General features: G+C 42.4%; 1 protein-coding gene and 1 pseudogene across 1 annotated transcript; both read left to right on the forward strand.

Annotated features, from left to right (window-relative positions):
• Positions 1-8,209: 8,209 nt before the first annotated feature.
• Positions 8,210-8,954, forward strand: LOC147978433 (uncharacterized). The gene is made up of 5 exons (XM_087514751.1): positions 8,210-8,353; positions 8,428-8,493; positions 8,587-8,712; positions 8,797-8,904; positions 8,949-8,954. The coding sequence occupies exons 1-5, from the start codon at positions 8,210-8,212 to the stop codon at positions 8,952-8,954; spliced, it is 450 nt and encodes a 149-aa protein (XP_087370877.1).
• A 40-nt stretch (positions 8,955-8,994) lies between these two features.
• Positions 8,995-11,010, forward strand: LOC147978434 (protein FAR1-RELATED SEQUENCE 5-like; annotated as a pseudogene).
• The last annotated feature ends 8,925 nt before the right edge of the window (positions 11,011-19,935 follow it).

A 19,935-nucleotide genomic window follows, 5' to 3' on the forward strand; every position in this document is an offset into this window, starting at 1 on the left:
ATATCGATGAGTCTCTCAAAGCCATGAGAACTTCCATTGATGAGTGCAAAGAAAGAACCGCTAGGATGCGTGCTAAGAAAGATGCCTTTATAAGAGCATGTTCTTCTAGTTCCTATGAAAATAAAGATGAAGATCTAAAAGTTATTGATGTGTCCCCTAGTAAATCTTTGTTTTGCAATATGAATCTTGATAATGATGGGACTAAATATGATCCACCTTTACCTAGAAGGTGTTCCAAGAATTCGGAATTTTTTTATCTTGATGCTAAAATTGATAAAAGTGGGATTGAAGAAATTAAAACCCTAGATGTTGCTAAACCCACTATTATGGATTTCAAGGAATTTAACTATGAAAATTTCTCTTTGATTGATTGTATTTCCTTGTTGCAATCCATGCTAAATTCTCCTCACACTTATAGTCAAAATAAAGCGTTTACTAAACATATCGTTGATGCCTTGATGCAATCTTATGAAGAAAAACTTGAATTGGAAGTTGCTATCCCTAGAAAACTTTTTGATGAGTGGGAACCAACTATTAAAATTAAAATTAAAGATCATGAATGCTATGCTTTATGTGATTTGGGTGCTAGTGTTTCCACGATTCCAAAGACTTTGTGTGACTTGTTAGGTTTCCGTGATTTTGATGATTGCTCTCTAAACTTGCACCTTGCGGATTCCACTATTAAGAAACCTATGGGAAAAATTAATGATGTTCTTATTGTTGCAAATAGGAATTATGTGCCCGTAGATTTTATTGTTCTTGACATAGATTGCAATCCTTCATGTCCTATTATTCTTGGTAGACCTTTCCTTAGAACGATTGGTGCAATTATTGATATGAAGGAAGGAAATATTAGATTATAATTTCCATTAAGGAAAGGCATGGAACACTTTCCTAGAAATAAAATTAAATTACCTTATGAATCTATTATGAGAGCCACTTATGTTGCCTACCAAAGATGGCAATACCTAGATCTATCCTTGCTTGTTATGCCTAGCTAGGGGCGTTAAACGATAGCGCTTGTTGGGAGACAACCCAATTTTATTTTTATTCCTTGCTTTTTGCTCCTGTTTAGTAATAAATAATTTATCTATCCTCTGTTTTGGTTGTGTTTTTTGTGTTTAATTAGTGTTTGTGCCAAGTAGAACTATTGGGAAGACTTGGGGAAAGTCTTGTTACACTTGCTGTAAAAAACAGAAACTTTAGCGCTCACGAGAACTGCTGCCATTTTTATTTGGAAAGTGATATTTAGTTAATTATTTTTGTAGATGATTAATAGATAAACTCCTCACTTCCATCAATTTATTTTAGAATTTTTGGGGTTCCAGATCTTGCGCCAGCTACAGATTACTACAGACTGTTCTGTTTTTGACAGATTCTGTCTTTCGTGTGTTGTTTGCTTATTTTGATGAATCTATGGCTAGTAAAATAGTTTATAAACCATAGAAAGTTGGAATACAGTAGGTTTAACACCAATATAAATAAATAATTAGTTCATTACAGTACCTTTAAGTGGTCTTTTGTTTTCTTTCACTAACGGGTCTCACGAGATTTTCTACTTTGAGTTTTGTGTTGTGAAGTTTTCAAGTTTTGGGTAAAGATTTGATGGATTATGGAACAAGGAGTGGCAAGAGCCTAAGCTTGGGGATGCCCATGGAACCCCCAAGGTAATCTAAGGACACCTAAAAGCCAAAGCTTGGGGATGCCCCGGAAGGCATCCCCTCTTTCGTCTACTTCTATCAGTAACTTTACTTGGAGCTATATTTTTATTCACCACATGATATGTGTTTTGCTTGGAGCGTTTTGTATGATTTGAGTCTTTACTTTTTAGTTTACCACAATCATCCTTGCTGTACACACCTTTTGAGAGAGCCATACATGATTTGGAATTTGTTAGAATACTCTATGTGCTTCGCTTATATCTTTTGAGTTATATAGTTTTTCTCTAGTACTTCACTTATATCTTTTAGAGCACGGTTGTGGATTTGTTTTACAGAAACTATTTATCTCTCATGCTTCACTTAGATTACTTTGAGAGTCTTAAATAGCATGGTAATTTGCTTAAAATCCTAATATTCTAGGTATTCAAGATTAGTAAAATTTTCTTATGAGTGTTTTGAATACTAAGAGAAGTTTGATGATTGTTTTGAGATATGGAGGTAATAATATCAAAGTCGTGCTAGTTGAGTAGTTGTGAAATTGAGAAATGCTTGTGTTGAAGTTTGCAAGTCCCATAGCATGCACGTATGGTAAACGTTATGTAACAAATTTGAAACATGAGGTGTTATTTGATTGTCCTCCTTATGAGTGGCGGTCGGGGACGAGCGATGGTCTTTTCCTACCAATCTATCCCCCTAGGAGCATGCGCATAGTTCCGAGGTTTTTGATGACTTGTAGATTTTTGCAATAAGTATGTGAGTTCTTTATGACTAATGTTGAGTCCATGGATTATACGCACTCTCACCCTTCCATCCTTGCTAGCCTCTTCAGTACCGTGCATTGCCCTTTCTCACATTGAGAGTTGGCGCAAACTTCGCCGGTGCATCCAAACCCCGTGATATGATACGCTCTTTCACACATAAAACTCCTTATACCTTCCTCAAAACAGCCACCATACCTACCTATTATGGCATTTTCATAGCCATTCCGAGATATATTGCCATGCAACTTTCCACCATTACGTTTATCATGACACATTCATTATTGTCATATTGCTTAGCATGATCATGTAGTTGACATATTATTTGTGTCAAAGCCACCATTCATAATTCTTTCATACATGTCACTCTTGGTCCATTGCATATCCCGGTACACCACCGGAGGCATTCATATAGAGTCATCTTTGGTTCTAGTATCGAGTTGTAATCATTGAGTTGTAAATAAATAGAAGTGTGCTGATCATCATTTTCTAGAGCATTGTCCCAAGTGAGGAATTATAAAAAAAAGAGAAAGGACATATATAAAAAAAGAAAAGAGAAAGGCCAAAAAAAGAAAAAGAGAGAAGGGACAATGTTACTATCCTTTTCCACACTTGTGCTTCAAAGTAGCACCGTAATCTTCATGATAGAGAGTCTCTTGTTTTGTCACTTTCATATACTAGTGGGAATCTTCATTGTAGAACTTGGCTTGCATATTCCAATAATGGGCCTCCTCAAGTGCCCTAGGTCTTCGTGAGCAAGCAAGTTGGATGCACACCCACTTAGTTTCTTTTGTTGAGCTTTCATACATTTATAGCTCTAGTGCATCCGTTGCATGGCAATCCCTACTCCTTGCATTAACATCAATCGGTGGGCATCTCCATAGCCCATTGATTAGCGTCGTTGATGTGAGACTTTCTCCTTTTTTGTCTTCTCCACATAACCCCCCTCATTATATTCTATTCCACCCATAGTGCTATGTCCATGGCTCGCGCTCATATATTGCGTGAAAGTTTATAGGTTTGAGATTACTAAAGTATGAAACAATTGCTTGGCTTGTCATCGGGGTTGTGCATGATGAGAGCATTCTTGTGTGATGAAAATGGAGCATGACTAAACTATATGATTTTGTAGGGATGAACTTTCTTTGGCCATGTTATTTTGAGAAGACATAATTGCTTTGTTAGTATGCTTGAAGTATTATTATTTTTATGTCAATATGAACTTTTGTCTTGAATCTTTCGAATCTTAATATTAATACCACAATTAAGAAGAATTACATTAAAATTATGCCAAGTAGCACTCCGCATCAAAAATTCTGTTTTTATCATTTACCTACTCAAGGACGAGCAGGAATTAAGCTTGGGGATGCTTGATACGTCTCCAACGTATCTATAATTTTTGATTGCTCCATGCTATATTATCTACTGTTTTGGACATTATTGGGCTTTATTATCTACTTTTATGTTATTTTTGGGACTAACCTATTAACCGGAGGCCCAGCCCAGAATTGCTGTTTTTTGCCTATTTCAGGGTTTTGAAGAAAAGGAATATCAAACGGAGTCCAAACGGAATGAAACCTTCGGGAACGTGATTTTATCACCGAACGTGATCCAGAGGACTTGGACCCTACGTCAAGAAACAAAAGAGGAGGCCACGAGGTAGGGGGCGCACCTTACCCCCCCCCCCCCCAAGGAGCGCCCTCCACCCTCGTGGGCCCCCTGTTGCTCCACCGACGTACTCCTTCCTCCTATATATACCTACGTACCCCCAAACAATCAGATACGGAGCCAAAACCCTAATTCCACTGCCGCAACTTTCTGTATCCACGAGATCCCATCTTGGGCCTGTTCCGGAGCTCCGCCGGAGGGGGCATCGATCACGGAGGGCTTCTACATCAACACCATAGCCCCTCTGATGAAGTGTGAGTAGTTTACCTCAGACCTACGGGTCCATAGTTAGTAGCTAGATGGCTTCTTCACTCTTTTTGGATCTCAATACAATGTTCTCCCCCTCTCTTGTGGAGATCTATTCAATGTAATCTTCTTTTAGCGGTGTGTTTGCTGGGACCGATGAATTGTGGATTTATGATCAAGTCTATCTATGAACAATATTTGAATCTTCTCTGAATTCTTTTATGTATGATTGGTTATCTTTGCAAGTCTCTTTGAATTATCAGTTTGGTTTGGCCTACTAGATTGATCTTTCTTGCAATGGGAGAAGTGCTTAGCTTTGGGTTCAATCTTGCGGTGTCCTTTCCCAGTGACAGTAGGGGCAGCAATGCACGTATTGTATTGTTGCCATCGAGGATAACAAGATGGGGTTTTCATCATATTGCATGAGTTTATCCCTGTACATCATGTCATCTTGCTTAAGGCGTTACTATGTTTTCATTAACTTAATACTCTAGATGCATGCTGGATAGCGGTCGATGAGTGGAGTAATAGTAGTAGATGCAGGCAGGAGTCGGTCTACTTGTCTCGAACGTGATGCCTATATACATGATCATACCTAGATATTCTCATAACTATGCTCAATTCTGTTAATTGCTCGACAGTAATTTGTTCACCCATCGTAGAATACTTATGCTCTCGAGAGAAGCCACTAGTGAAACCTATGGCCCCCGAGTCTGTCTTCATCATATTAATCTCCCAATACTTAGTTATTTCCTTTGCTTTTTTACTTTGCTTTTTATTTTACTTTGCATCTTTATCACAAAAATACCAAAAATATTATCTTATCATATCTATCAGATCTCACTCTCGTAAGTGGCCATGTAGGGATTGACAACCCCTTATCGCGTTGGTTGCGAGGATTTATTTGTTTTGTGCAGGTACGAGGGACTGGCGCGTAGCCTCCTACTGGATTGATACCTTGGTTCTCAAAAACTGAGGGAAATACTTACGCTACTTTGCTGCATCATCCCTTCCTCTTCCGGGAAAACCAACGTAGTGCTCAAGAGGTAGCAGAAGGAAAGGGGGGCCGGCCCCCCTCCCAATTCGGATTGGGCTTGGGGGGGCGCCCCCTCTCTTGCTCCTTTCCCCTCCTTTCCACTAAAGCCCATTAAGGCCCATATACCTCCCGGGAGGTTCCGATAACCTCCCGGTGCTCCGGTATTATCCCGATCTCACCCGGAACCATTCCGGTATCCAAATATAGTCGTCCAATATATCGATCTTTACGTCTCGAACATTTCGAGACCCCTCGTCATGTCCATGATCACATCCGGGACTCCGAACTACCTTCGGTACATCAAAAACCATAAACTCATAATATAACCGTCATCGAACTTTAAGCGTGCGGACCCTACGGGTTCGAGAACTATGTAGACATGACCGAGACACATCTCTGGTTAATAACTAATAGAGGAACCTTGATGCTCATATTGGCTCCTACATATTCTACGAAGATCTTTATCGGTCAAATCGCATAACAACATACGTTGTTCCCTTTGTCATCGGTATGTTACTTTCCCGAGATTCGATCGTCGGTATCTCAATACCTAGTTCAATCTCGTTACAGGCAAGTCTCTTTACTCGTTACGTAACACATCATCCCGCAACTAACTCATTAGTTGCAATGCTTGCACTTCTTAAGTGATGTGTATTACCGAGTGGGCCCAGAGATACCTCTCCGACAATCGGAGTGACAAATCCTAATCTCGAAATACGGCAACCCAACAAGTACCTTCGGAGACACCTGTAGAGCACCTTTATAATCACCCAGTTACGTTGTGACGTTTGGTAGCACACAAAGTGTTCCTCCGGTAAACAGGAGTTGCATAATCTCATAGTCATAGGAACATGTATAAGTCATGAAGAAAGCAATAGCAACAAACTAAACGATAAAGTGCTAAGCTAACCGAATGGGTCAGGCCAATCACATCATTCTCCTAATGATGTGATCCTGTTAATCAAATGACAACTCTTTGTCTATGGCTAGGAAACATAACCATCTTTGATCAACAAGCTAGTCAAGTAGAGGCATACTAGTGATACTCTGTTTGTCTATGTATTCACACATGTATCATGTTTCCGGTTAATACAATTCTAGCATGAATAATAAACATTTATCATGATATAAGGAAATATAAATAACAACTTTATTATTGCCTCTAGGGCATATTTCCTTCAAATATAAGAACATTTTTAACACTATACTAGTGTTAAAAACGTTCTTATATTTTGAGACGGAGGGAGTAGTTAAATAGATAGTGGTTGGAATCAGAACTTCGGAGGTATTGGGAGGCCACGTTTTGGAGATATTGGGTTAGTGAATTGTTTTAGTCCTACAAGGAACTGACCAATGGTCAATATCAACTTCCAGAATGTATGGCACCCCATCGTCAAAATCGGCAATTTTCAAGAGCAACACAATATACCATATCATAGTCAGGGATATATGGTCTGTAGAAAAGCCTACTGACTTGTGCATTTTCGTACATATGTGCATCAGTGTAGTGAGGGGATGCCTGCATTGGAGGAGGTATCGATAGCGTGGGGGGAGGAGTTCGAACCATCACAACGACAACGACAGATCCTCCTTTAATAGTAGAGATTGGTACATATGTGCATCAGTGTAGTGAGATTTATTTGTAGTGTAGCGCAGTAAGATAGAGCCATGCTAGGGGTTGTTTCAGGCCCTAAATTCGAATAATCTGTCGGCTGAAAGACCACAATGGTTTAAGAGAAACCACTTAGGATGGTCCTTATCAAGTCAAATCCCAGAATAAAAAACATGTTCAATTTTCCAATGTCATATGTTAAGTTTTGTCTAGGATACACAGATTTACCTCTCGCAAGCTCTATACAGGAATACAAACTGACAAATATTACTTGCAATATTACTGATCGGCAAATTGTTCACAATCAAGAATCAAGTAACTAAGCAAATATATGGAAGCTATAAAATGAAGGACAACAGAATGAATGGCTGGTACCATACCAGGAGTGTAGAAGCCCATGTAAGGTGAAACAGAATATATAGTAGACGAGCCCTGCTCCGGTGCTCCCCCCTAACCTAATTTCCGACGGGTATTTTTGTCCCCGTGAATTTGTTCTTTTCCTGGCCCGCCGCAGCCCAGATCCAAGCCCTGTCTAGCCTTGTATAACCCAGAGCGTATACGTACAGTACCCTGGTCCGAAAAAAACATAGATACGACCCCACGTCCACGTAAGACCTGCCGATTCCAATCATTCACGCGAGCAGCTCCATTAATCTCACGAGCATTGACGCAGCTCCATAAGTAGTAGATCTCCACCGGCGGCTATCTCGTCGCCGGCGATCTCGTCGGACAGCGGGCGCGACAACGTCGTGAATCTCCAATGATCACGCACAGGTACCACATCCCGCGTCCCCCCTCTAGTCTCGCTCGCAGCAACATCGAACGAACTGCCGCCGTGCCAGTGGCAGTGGTTAACCTAGCTACCCGGCAGCGCATGCGATCATGGATTTTGTTCCGGTAGTGCTGCTCCTCGTGATCTGGGTTCACGTAGCGTCGGTTGCCGTCGGCTATGCGCACCACTAGTATCGTTATTTGATGTGGCGGCTAACCTAGGTATCCGGCGGCAGAGGTAATCACAGATCTAGCTAGGTTTTGAGGTCGTGCAGTTCCTCGCGATTGAAAGTGATCACGACGAGTGCCGTGGCCATCTTCCTTACTATGTTTGGCAGATCTGAATGGCCTCGATTGCGGTTGTTTACATAACATCTGTGATCGTGTGCTATGTGTTTTATATTTCATCATTGATAATGTTTGCACATGTGATGATACATATTATTGGTTGTAGGAAATGGCAGAAGAGGAGTTAACTGATATCATGGTAGACATGGAGTATGGAGAACTGATGAAAGACTGGATAGAAGATTGGTCAGATGATGAAAATTTAGATTGTGAAGATCGGTCAGAGAATGGGAACGAATGGGACGATCTTAATGTGAGTGGCATTGTCATGTTGTAATTTTTTGGTGGCATCCGACAACATTAATTCTTTGTGTTGAAAATCTATAGATCAATGAGCTTGATGATGATCAGGCAAACAACTCGGAGCTCTCGAATGAAGATTACATTAGTCAGGTACGTAAGTGAAAATTTTTGTTGGCATGAAAATCGAATTTCTTCTGGAATATTATATGATAAGTAATTATGTATTTGTGTTGTATTATTCAGTTCATTTCCGAATGTCATAATGCGTACGACTATTACGGTGAATCCGACGCGGAGACATGCCTTAACGATGAATCATTAGATGCACCTGGTTCTGGGGAGTCCGAGTCGTCGGTCATCATGAGTGAGGTATGTGTGTAATCAATGTTCTATGGAAGTAAGTAATGTTAAACCATAGAAATCTATTTTTATGGCTGTGGTTTGATTGTGTAGGTGACACAAGATGATGGTGCAAAGAATGTCCAAGATACTGCCAGTGCAGATGATAAGAGGGATATGTTCATGCAGATAATGGAAATGACCTTTACGTCTCACGATGCTGCGTATGATTTCTACAACAGCTATGCTAGAGATAATGATTTCAGCATTAGAAAGAATAAGGTCAAGTATAGAAAAACAGCGTCACATCATATGCGTTATAGGCGGTTTGTTTGTTCAAGACAAGGGAAACGTGACAGCAAGTTGCTAACCGAGGAAGGACACAGCCGTAGGCTCAGACCCGAGACACGCTGCTTTTGCAAAGCGCACCTGACCGTCAAGCTTGACCAAAAGCGTGGGGTTTGGTATGTTGAAAGTTTTGAGGACAAGCATAGCCATATGTTGGCAGGACCGGACGAGGTACCTTTTCTTTGGTCCCACAGAAAAATCAAAGAGTACCAGAAGCATGATATAATGTCCATGGGAGCTGTAGGAATTACAATTCACGACATGATGGATTGCTTCATCAGCAAGCATGTATGGTACGGCGGTGTTGGTTTTACTAGGCATGAAATATACAACCTTTGCGCCAAGGAGAAGAGGAAGCTGCTTTCAAAAGGTGATGCTGCCACAGCCATAGGCATCATGGCCAGTAGGAAACAGAGGGATCCTAGCTTCTTTTTCGAGTACAGGCTAGATAAGGAAGGACATTTGAATAGGATGTTCTGGTGCGACTCCCAGTCTCGTCGTGACTATGAGGACTTCGGCGACGTGCTTGTATTTGACAGCACGTATAAGATGAACCGCTATGGTATGCCATTCATACCTTTTGTTGGTCTTAACAATCACCGGAAGACCATTGTTTTTGGTTGTGCCATAGTTTCGGATGAGACGGAGGAGACATACGTGTGGCTTCTGCAGACGTTTTTGAGGTCCATGTGTCAAAAGATGCCTAAGAGTGTAATCACAGACGCCGACGCTGCGATGATCAAGGCAATTCGCGAAGTCTTGCCAGACGTGTGGCACCGTATATGTACGTGGCACATAGAGAAAAATATGAAGATTCACCTCAGTCACAAGTCCTTGAAGGAGTTTCGAACTCTTCTGTACTACAGCAGGTCCACGGCAACGTTTAGGGAGAGATGGCACGCATTTTCCAAAAAATGGAAGTCAGAAAAAACTGTAACATGGTTGAGGCGGATGTATAAGAAGAGAAGACTGTGGGCCGCGGCATATCTAACAGAGGGGTTTTGGCTTGGCATGAAAAGCAACCAGTGGAGTGAAAGCCTGAACTCATGCCTTCACCTCCACCTAGACGGTGAAATGACCCTGGTGGATATGATTTTGCACTATGAGAACGCCGTTGTGCGTATCCGTGAAAACGAGGCGCGAGATGACTGCACGGCCTCATAGAGTTTACCGGTGCCAGTTACTAGCTCGAGGGAACTTGAGATAGCTGCTTCTCACGTCTTCACTCCAGCAAACTTCTATATGTTGCAGGATGATCTTAGAAAAATTGACGGCATGGAGATTGTAGAAATTAAGCTGGGAGACGGATCACAGCAGTACATCGTGGCCTGGAAGAATAACCGGAAGCGCCGTTTTTGGGTGGAGTATACACCAGTAAATTCTGCAGAAACTATAAGGTGCAGATGCAGAAGAATGATTCGAAAGGGTCTACCTTGCAAGCACATATTCCATGTACTAAAGCACTTGAACATATCTGAAATACCAAAGTGTTTAGTTCTTATTCGGTTCACGAAAGAAGCAAGGTTGGGACTGCCCGCGAGGCGCACAAGTGATCTGTTGGGATTTGGTTGGACTGGGGCCGGGGAAAGAATGAAATATAGCCAGGTCAGTGTGTTAGCGTCTGAAGCTATGCATGCGGCATGCAAACACCCTGCTTTGTGGGATCAGTTACAGTAGAGTTTGAAGGCTGTGATAGCTAAGAGTCATGAGTATGATCTGCTAGAGGAAAATTTGTTGAAGCAAACAAATGACATCAGTAAGTGTGCAGTTGAATATGTGGACGATGGTGAAGGCAACATGGTTGAGGTTAAAGATCGTATGAAATTGTCAAGCAAAGGTGCAACAAAGGTAGATGAGAGCCGCCCTGTCTCGAAAAATGGTAGACCACTCTCTTTTGATGAGTTGAAAACCCGGTGCGGCGCTTGCAAATTGGTAGGACACACTAGACGTAGCAAGAAATGCAAACTAAATGAGAAGTAAGTGTTTGTATGCATTATGGATTATTAAAGTTTGTATCATCCATTAACTTAGCTTGTCTTCTATCAGGTGCAGAAAAGTGGAGAGGGAACAAGAGTAGAACACTTGCTTCAAATATTTACTGTGTTAATTGGCCGGCTCATACTTGGAGGCTTTGGCCCCCTGATTGTATCCTTAGTGTATTAGCAGACGAGATCCCAGTCTTTGTTTAAATAAAGTAAGATGTTTCCCTGTAAACAAAAATCAAAAAAATTCTTTACTGTGTAATGACCGGGGCGGGAGGTAGAAAGAATATTATTGTACGTTTCCCCTGCCCACGTCCTAAATGCCATTAAATAAGTAACTGTACCACTCTCCTCCCCACCACACACTCACCCACCTCCCACGGGCGCCAGTTCGAACTCCCCTCTTATCCCCACCTACAGTAGATCGAGAATACCCTCGCCGGCGACCGCTGCAACCGCCTCCATGGAGAGAAGCCTCGGCTGGCAGAGAGCGATGGTGAACCTCGCCGGCGATGACGAGGGGTGGCACGCGCAGTTGACGGAGGTGTGCGGCTGGTTCCCCAGCACGGAGATGTTGGTCAACCACGCGCGTGGCCTCGTCAAAGTCCTCACCGACGCTGAGAAGAAGCGCGCCTTCCCCTACGGCCGCGGCGTCCCGCCGGCTATCCTACTCGTGTGGGCAATGCGAGAGGCCACGCTGAGCGACTCCCCTATTTAGCGTGCAAGGTGATGGATGTACCGCTCCACCACCATGACGTTGCGGCCAGATTCAGCACGCGTCGCGTCGAGGGCGGGCCGCGTCGACGTCGAGCTCGCTGTCCCTGCGCCCGTCACCCCGGACTACCAGGTCCGCCATGTGTCGAAGCCAGTGTTGCGGTTCGGCTCTGACGTCGTGGAGGACGACGTGGAGGAGGTACTGGTCATCCCTGATGAGCATGAGGAGGGCGAGGAGGACGCTGTGCAGATGGTAGCGCCGGTCGCCGTCGAGGGTGGCAAGACAATGCCCATCGACGTCGAGCTCCTTCCCCTCCTCCCTAACATAGTGAAGGTGGAAGCAGAGGAGGTGGCTCAGGATCAGGTGGCGCAGCTTTCCAACAGAACGGTGGTCAAGAAGAAGGCTTCTCCGTGTGTGGTGCGCCGCACACGCCGCCTCAAATTTCTGAAGAAGTGAAGATGGGCACATTTGCTGAAGGAGGAGGAAGTTGCTGGTTATATTAAGTTAGGTATGCTGTTATATGTTTCAACATATAAGTTAACATTATTTTGGGTTTGATGTTGGTTAGGTATGCTTTTATATGTAAGCATATAAGTTATGCAATCGGTACGGTTTGATCGGGTTCTTTGTAGCTGAAGAAATGAATATCTACTGCTCACCCTAAGTGCCAAGTTCAGTTAAATTTCTGATTATTGAATAGGTATTGTTGCTTTGCTTCAGTGTTGCATGGAAGCTGCTAGATGTTGCTCCTATGTTGCAACAAGACAATGAACTAGTCTGCTACATAAATCAGTAGTGTTGCTAGGTGATGTGCCCATGTGCATCACATACCAAATATAGAACATGCCAAAAGTGCATTGTCTGTCAAATACAGGACATGCCAAAAGTGCATTGTCTGCCAAATATAGAACATGCCAAAAGTGCACTATCTACCAATCATGATGGCCCCATGTTATTTATGCTGCAATCTCTGTTACACTTTGCCCATAAACTGAATAGCAAATAATTCAGCATCATTTCATCATGTCAATTACAATGATGTCAATAACTTTATGAACAATCTACTTGCTAACTATGACATCAATCATAATGGCAAGCAGGCCAAGATACAGAAGACCTCCAAATCCTAAAATCCTATCCCTATAGAGCAATATCTCCTTGTGCATCTTAACCATTGCCCTCTTTTCTTTCTCATTCCTTTTTAATTTCAGCTTCATATTCTGTAATCTTAGTCTCCAGTTTCTTGTTCTTCATGGCAAGATACTTAATGACTGACTTTGCTTTGCTATCCCACTCCCCATCAACCCATTCAACATACTCAGAAGTGATATCATCCTAAATAAATCATGAGCAATTCAAGTCATTTTATAACTGAACTTGTTGCTGCAAGCGTTAAACACTGAACTTTTTTGCAGCTTGACCGCAATAGCGGTACTAGTTTGAAGATCATGGTCAGTAGACTAACCTGAAACACACATCCCCCGAGTGCACTGCCAAAATTGTCTGCATCTATGCAGACACAGCCACTAGGAGTTTCCTGATGACCACATAGATGAAGCTTGTCATGGCCACAGGTGATGAATTATGGGCGATAATGCTGGGATGTAAAGAACAACGGTAAAGAACTTACCTTTTCGCCACCAAAGTGTAGCACTGAAGAAACCCTAGCCGTGGGTTCTCCCGGCCCGCCACCGCCCACGAAACCCCCATCCCCTGTTCCACTAGATCCGCCGCCGCTGCCTCCTGTGCCACTTAATCCGGACCACCTGCTTGCAGGACCCAGGGTTCGACCTAACTTGCGGTCGCCATAGCTCTTCTCGCCGCCGCCGCCCGACGCCCAGCTCGCTGTCATGCTTTCGCCGTCGAGATTTGGATGCGCAAATAGAGAGGGAGGGCTAGGGATTTGGAAAGCGAAACGAGAAAAGCGGAAAGATCGATGTGAACCTGGCAAAATGGGCTGGTGTAGCGCTGCCGGGAAGATAGCCCGCCTGTGGGGCCCCTCACGTGGTTAGATGGGCCATGCCTGGCATTATGATGAGGACAGAAAAAGTTAATTATACATATAATTAAAAAACGACGGGTTTGTAAAACAAACCAGAAAAACATGATGCCTGATAACACGCGATAGAGCCAACGAGCTGACATGACTTTGATGAGTGTAATATTACATTATGGCTCGATATCTTTACTTATCTACCATGACTACTTTTCATAATAATGTGATGAGGGGGAATTACTAGGAGATTATGCAAGATGATGACATGCACATAGCTAAGGCAGAATGCTAAGCTTGGTAGAGTTTTAAAAAAAGTTAAGATTGTGAAAATTTTAATATGAAACTTACGAGAGTAGTTGAAGAGAAAAATAGACTATTATAAAAAATTGGAGAGGGAGAAAAATATTAATCAAGAACACTTGATAAGTGAAGCCATGAAAAATACAATTATAAAAAATTGGAGAAGGAGAAAAATATTAAGCAAGAACAATTCATAAGTGAAGCCAAAACTTTATTAGTACGACCAAATTGTCTTCTCCGAGCGAACTTTATGACCGAATTGTCTTGTACGAGCGAATTGTCTGACAGACACAATACACATGCATGTTCCCTGTTTATTACATAAAAATGATAGAACCCCTAAGATAATCATGCCGTCGAAACCTTCGACCGGACTAAATCCAAACCACTAAAACTTCAATCTTGCATGCCACATGAATTCTTCAGGCGCGTTTTGCTTGCGATTTCGCGAATTTTGTTCTTCACACACTCCATCGAGTTTGAAGGTGACATAATCAACTCTGCGACGAAACGTCCTATCCTTGCGTTAACGGTGGCTTGCAAAAAATGACATAAAGGTTGCATGAACCGAAGTTGCTACACCACCATAGTAGCTAGTCTACAAACGAAAATAATAGCATACCTGTGTAAATTTGCGGGTGATTTTGTCCCCGTCCCAATGTTCTAGACATTCTGTGACAAAAAGGCCACAAGAGTTCCTGGTACATATGCAAACATTAGCGGTGGGCAATACAAACATGTGTGTTGTTGTTTGATTGTGCATAGTGTCCTAATAACTCACCCATCCTCTTGCTGGGGTATGTCATACTCCTTGATAGGCCACTTACTTACGTCCGGATATTTCCCTGGTGTAATAAGATTTGCCTGACGCATATCGTGTGCTATAGCCATTCGCTATAAAGAGGATAGTGTTAAAGATCAATCATAAACAATATGTAAGAGCAATGGTACAAATGTTGGTTACATTACCAGTGCTTTAACAGTCCTCTCAGTCAGGTCCAGAGGATAGAGCGAATCGAGAGCTTGGAATTCTTTCTTGATCATGTGCATGACCACGGTCATCCAGTGGCTATTGTCGATATTCAACGCAATATACGTCTACAGTGCAAAAAACCATTACGGATCAAAAGAAATACTTGATGAACTATCATGTAGTGAAGAATCACAAACATTACGTACCTTATCACGCACAGTATACTCTTTCGTGACTCTATTAACTGCCCCAGCTTTGGTCAAAGCACTATCCATGTTGCAGCTCGATGGCAATGGATCGTCATGTGCGATAGCACGATCTACAAGGAATTTGGACCTCCACGCTGGACAGAGGTAACGATCATGACCAACACGCAGCTCCAAATGTCCCATATAAGCATCAATAACCTGCATAGGATATCAACGCATTACATGTTGAGAGTTGAGACATAGATTTTTGAGCATCTTATAAAGAGGACATGCAAGTAGTACTTACATCGTCCGACAGCCATCTATGAGATAGTACCGGTAGAATCCTTTCGGAAGTCAGAGTTATGCCACGGCCTTCACTGTAGTAAATTTTTTTGTTCTTGTTCTTCTCAGTGCTAGCAGCTAACTTCACAAATGAAACAGCCGCATCAATTATTTCCGGCGTCAACTCATCTGCCACATCCTCCGGCACATTATTGTTTGAAAATAGAGCTGCATGAAATAATATGAACGTCAACAATGGTGATCATATGCATTGGTAGTAAATAAAAAAATTAAGAATGTTAGTTACGAGACCTCTAGTAGCAGTACTAGTACAAGAGGTTCTCTGACCATGGCTAGTACGCCTGCCGGGCTTGTCAAGTGCGTAGGGGGAATCAAATTTCTTGGGAACGGTCCGCTTCCGCTTACCGGGCATAACCTCCTCATCCTTATCGATTGTTCCACCTTTTTTCCATTCGCCCTAGCCATGAACTTGCCGACAGAAGATGGAAAAATGTCTATGTCCAATGAAGGTGCTTGAGTAGAAGTACCAACCATCCAAGGGTTTTCCGGTGTACCCCCACATACATCATTACGCTTAAGAGGTGAAGCTTCCTTGTGTCCTTTCAGCTTTGATGGGGTTTTCTGTTTCGCAAACTAAATCGTGTGAAAATTTCTAGACGAAAAAAATTAAACGAGAAAATTATAGACAGAAAGATAAATACATAGTACCTCATGTACGGTTTTATGGTCGGGAAGCACTTCAGGCTGCGTCATGTCAATGATCGGCTCTCCATCACTGTCCATGTCTTCCTTGTACACGAATTCCTTCTTTTCATATGGACCATTCTCGAACAAATCCACTTTGTCCGGATCATTCTCTGTGGATGGCACGGCAGCAGCCGGCTTGTACATGACACCTTCTTTGTTCAACTTCTCCAACAACCTCTGCAATAGAAATATAAACTTAGTAATGGTAGGATGGTTTAAAACAGGAAACATACTATAAAGTATAAAGTTTGGGTGTGATACCTCAGCTGCTTGATTAGGGATTTGCCTCATCTCGATGTGTATGAAGTCCATGCACCGCTTCATTAGAAGCTCCATCAAATCTTCTGACAATGCGGCTGACATCGACTTCTTTGCGTTTCCAGTTGCAGGCTTGATTTTTGGCTTCATGGTAGGCGCATTATTTGGGATGTTGGGCTCCTGAGCCCTATACTCCTGGGTGATATTATTTTCGGTCTGCATGCGATATTGAAGTACATGTGATGAATAAAAAATAAATAGTATTAAGTTACAAAACATTTAATAAAGACGAAACACAATGACTTACCCTTACGTTACCACGGCCGCGCCCATTATCATAGTCGAACCTATCTCTCCTAGTGGCTGCGCCTTCTGTCCAGTTCCTCATAAGAGGTTGTATGGACAAGTTGGGATTATAGGCGCATTCGCCTTCGACCGGTTGCACCTTCTCCTAGTACAAGTACTACAAAAAAATATAAGGATTTAGAGTTAGTAAAATACATCACATAAAATTTGCAATGATATGATAATTGACATTATGCAACAGGTCTGATATGTGTACCTGCAAGAGAGCCAAATTGCCTTTCGGCCATTAGCGGAGGTGTTTGCCTTTCTTCACTATGCGAAGGCAATCAAGGAGAACACGCATGGTGAAGGCATTCCAGTTAATCTTTGAAATACGTTTCACATCGTAGACCAAAGCGTAGTACTGCTTTGGCACAATCTTGCTCGACATGGGAGCAATAATTGTTCCTAACAGGACCAGCACTACTTTGCGAAGGAAATCGTCATCGGTGGCTTTACTTTTAATTATGTCCTCAATGAGATTATCTATCACTATGTTTTCTGACGTCTTATTGAGAAATTGTGGCGGCACCCGCTCCTTCATGTCCTCGCCTTCTTCAGTCAGAATGTCCGAAGCGGACAGTCCTTGGTTCTCGAGGTTAAAGATGCACTCGACGTCGACCGCACCGAGAGTCACCTCCCAAACCTGCTCTTGTATAATGAATCTGCCCGTGCTGGCCTGAAAATTCTCAATCATATACCTAATCAGTAGGGTACGCATCTTAATAGATGGTATTTGCATCATGCTGCGCAACGATGTATCAGCCAGTCTAGCGCGTTGACCGCTCGATAGATCTGCAACAAGCTTGCACCATTTCTCAACTGCGCATACTATTTCTCCATTCAACTCGTCCATCCTGTTGAAAGAAAATATATAACTTCGTGACATTAGCTAACACTAAAGCAAAAATAACAATAGGCATGCAAAAATATAAAACTTTCTGGCAGTAGCTAACACTAATGCAAAAATAACACTAATGGAAATACAATACTATCACCATGTATACTGCAACATGCAGCCAAGTGTGTGCTGACATGAGGCAATAAAAAAATAACTACAATTGGTAATTGAATTTACTTGCATCTGATCAAGTTCTTTGAGTATCATTTAAATTATATAATCAATAAATTTAATATGGTAAACTGTTACTTATTCGTCTGGTTGTCTTACTAACAGGGTGACAAATTGTTCACCTGTAAATAAACTAGAGTCTATAGCAATGGTACCTATTAGAGGTTCATCAACATCTAATGTTAATAACTCTTTAATGTTCTATGTGCACAACAATATAATTGAATCGTGTGACAAAAATATATTTGGATCTTGTGACAACAAATGTATTGCATCATGCTTCTCGAGAAACAACATCTTATTCTACCATGCTATGAAAGAACCAAAGAATGATTTCATCTATGCCATCTGGTCAGAATGCATCTAGTCCAGTTCATACTAGTTGAAAATATGTGGTAAACCTAAGTCCATCAAAGCAACGAGACAGAGGAAGTAGCTTGCTATGAAAGCGCGAGGGAAGGAGGACAATTTACTTGATCGGTCGACAAAGATGAAAGAAGTCAGCGATGCGTTCTCGACGTAGTTCGTCGAGATCGGCCTGCACGTGCGGACGACCTTGATCTTCTCGGGGTTTTTGTGGCATGTGGGATGCGGCGGACGGAGCTGTCGACGCCTCACCGCGAGGAGTCGATCTAGTCGACGACATGTGCGAGGAGGAGTAGATTATATACGAGGTCGACGCCTAGGTCATCGTAACTTCCCTATGGACAATCTCGTGATCTATATTTTCCTCCGTTGAAGCGAGGCTGAACGTGGTCCTCAATCGTAGGGATTAGGAACATATGGATTAGCACGATCCCAGAATTGTGTAACAGAACGGCAACTACTCCCGTGATCGACGTCCGTGTGATCGACGTGCATGGAAAGCGCAGCATTGTGGGCTCCACAATATGGATCCGACACTTATTTGCGGTCTGGGCCGGCCCACCTACCTGCATTGTTTCTTCCCTCAAAATAAATATCATCGGTTCATCCGTAAAAAAACTATTTGTGACATGTATTAGTTATTGTATACTTGTATATGTTCAACAATATTTATAGTATCTCTATCATTTCTACAATATTATACATGCATCGAGTGTTTGGGATCATTTCGTGAGATCGTAGGTTACGCATAAACCACTTTCAGACCTGCCCTCCGGACACAAAACGCACGTTGCGTCACGTGGGGGCAGTGTTGTAGGGTTTTCTCGCAAGAAAACCCTAGAAATTGCATCGAGTGTCGCAAATGAACGGTACTTGTCACGCATGCAAGCCATGGTCATCATAGGGTATGCATGTAGTTTGGGATCATTTGGTGGGACCATCAAGGAAAACCAATTTCAGACCTGACCTCCGGCAGACCTGAATGGTCCTGCTTGTACATGGTGCATGTGGAAGCATGCATGAGATGACCCCAACTTTTGGGAGCTTGTGGGCTTGGCCAATGTGGTCCCCCAGGCAAGGTGTGCACGAATTCGGACACAAAACGCACGTTGCGTCACGTGGGGCCAGTGTTGTAGGGTTTTCTTGCAAGAAAACCCTAGAAATTGCATTGAGTGTCGCAAATGAACGATACTTGTCACGCATGCAAGCCATGGTCATCGTAGGGTATCACTACAAGAAATATGTCAACTTATGACCTTCTGTCAGTGACCCTCGAAGAATTGGTCATAAATTTATGACCATTTTAGACCAATTGGTCAAAAGCTCTTCAGGGGGCTCCAAACCCTAAACCATTGCGACCATTTTGGTCAGAAAGGTCGTAATTTCCTTACACGAAATGGTCACAAAGCAAACAGTGCTAGTCCGCTGCCTTATTTCTAGTTGTTAATGACCAATATAGATGGTCATAGCCTTGTAGATTGTGGTGGGTTGTGATGACTAGGCGCCATCTCATCAGTTTTGCCTATGTGTCATGTCCATGTGGCAGTTTTTGCCCTAGGTTGTGAAGCAACCTATATTTCTATCATTCCCAAAATTCCCAAAAAAATCTCATAAATTCTTTGGGGCATATCTTCATCAAATATGTAAAAATCCTTCC

This window comes from Triticum urartu, chromosome 3A, assembly GCF_056163025.1.
Source record: "Triticum urartu cultivar PI428250 chromosome 3A, HENAU_Tu73, whole genome shotgun sequence".
NCBI classification, from domain to species: Eukaryota; Viridiplantae; Streptophyta; class Magnoliopsida; order Poales; family Poaceae; genus Triticum; species Triticum urartu.

What these genes read in the sequence shown, in the direction of transcription:
- LOC147978433 (XM_087514751.1), top strand. Translation starts at nt 8,210, where the DNA reads ATGGCAGAAGAGGAGTTAACTGATATCATGGTAGACATGGAGTATGGA. An exon ending in ATGAAGATTACATTAGTCAG is followed by an intron (nt 8,494 to 8,586) that starts GTACGTAAGTGA and finishes TGTATTATTCAG; the next exon opens with TTCATTTCCGAATGTCATAA. An exon ending in CGTCGGTCATCATGAGTGAG is followed by an intron (nt 8,713 to 8,796) that starts GTATGTGTGTAA and finishes TTGATTGTGTAG; the next exon opens with GTGACACAAGATGATGGTGC.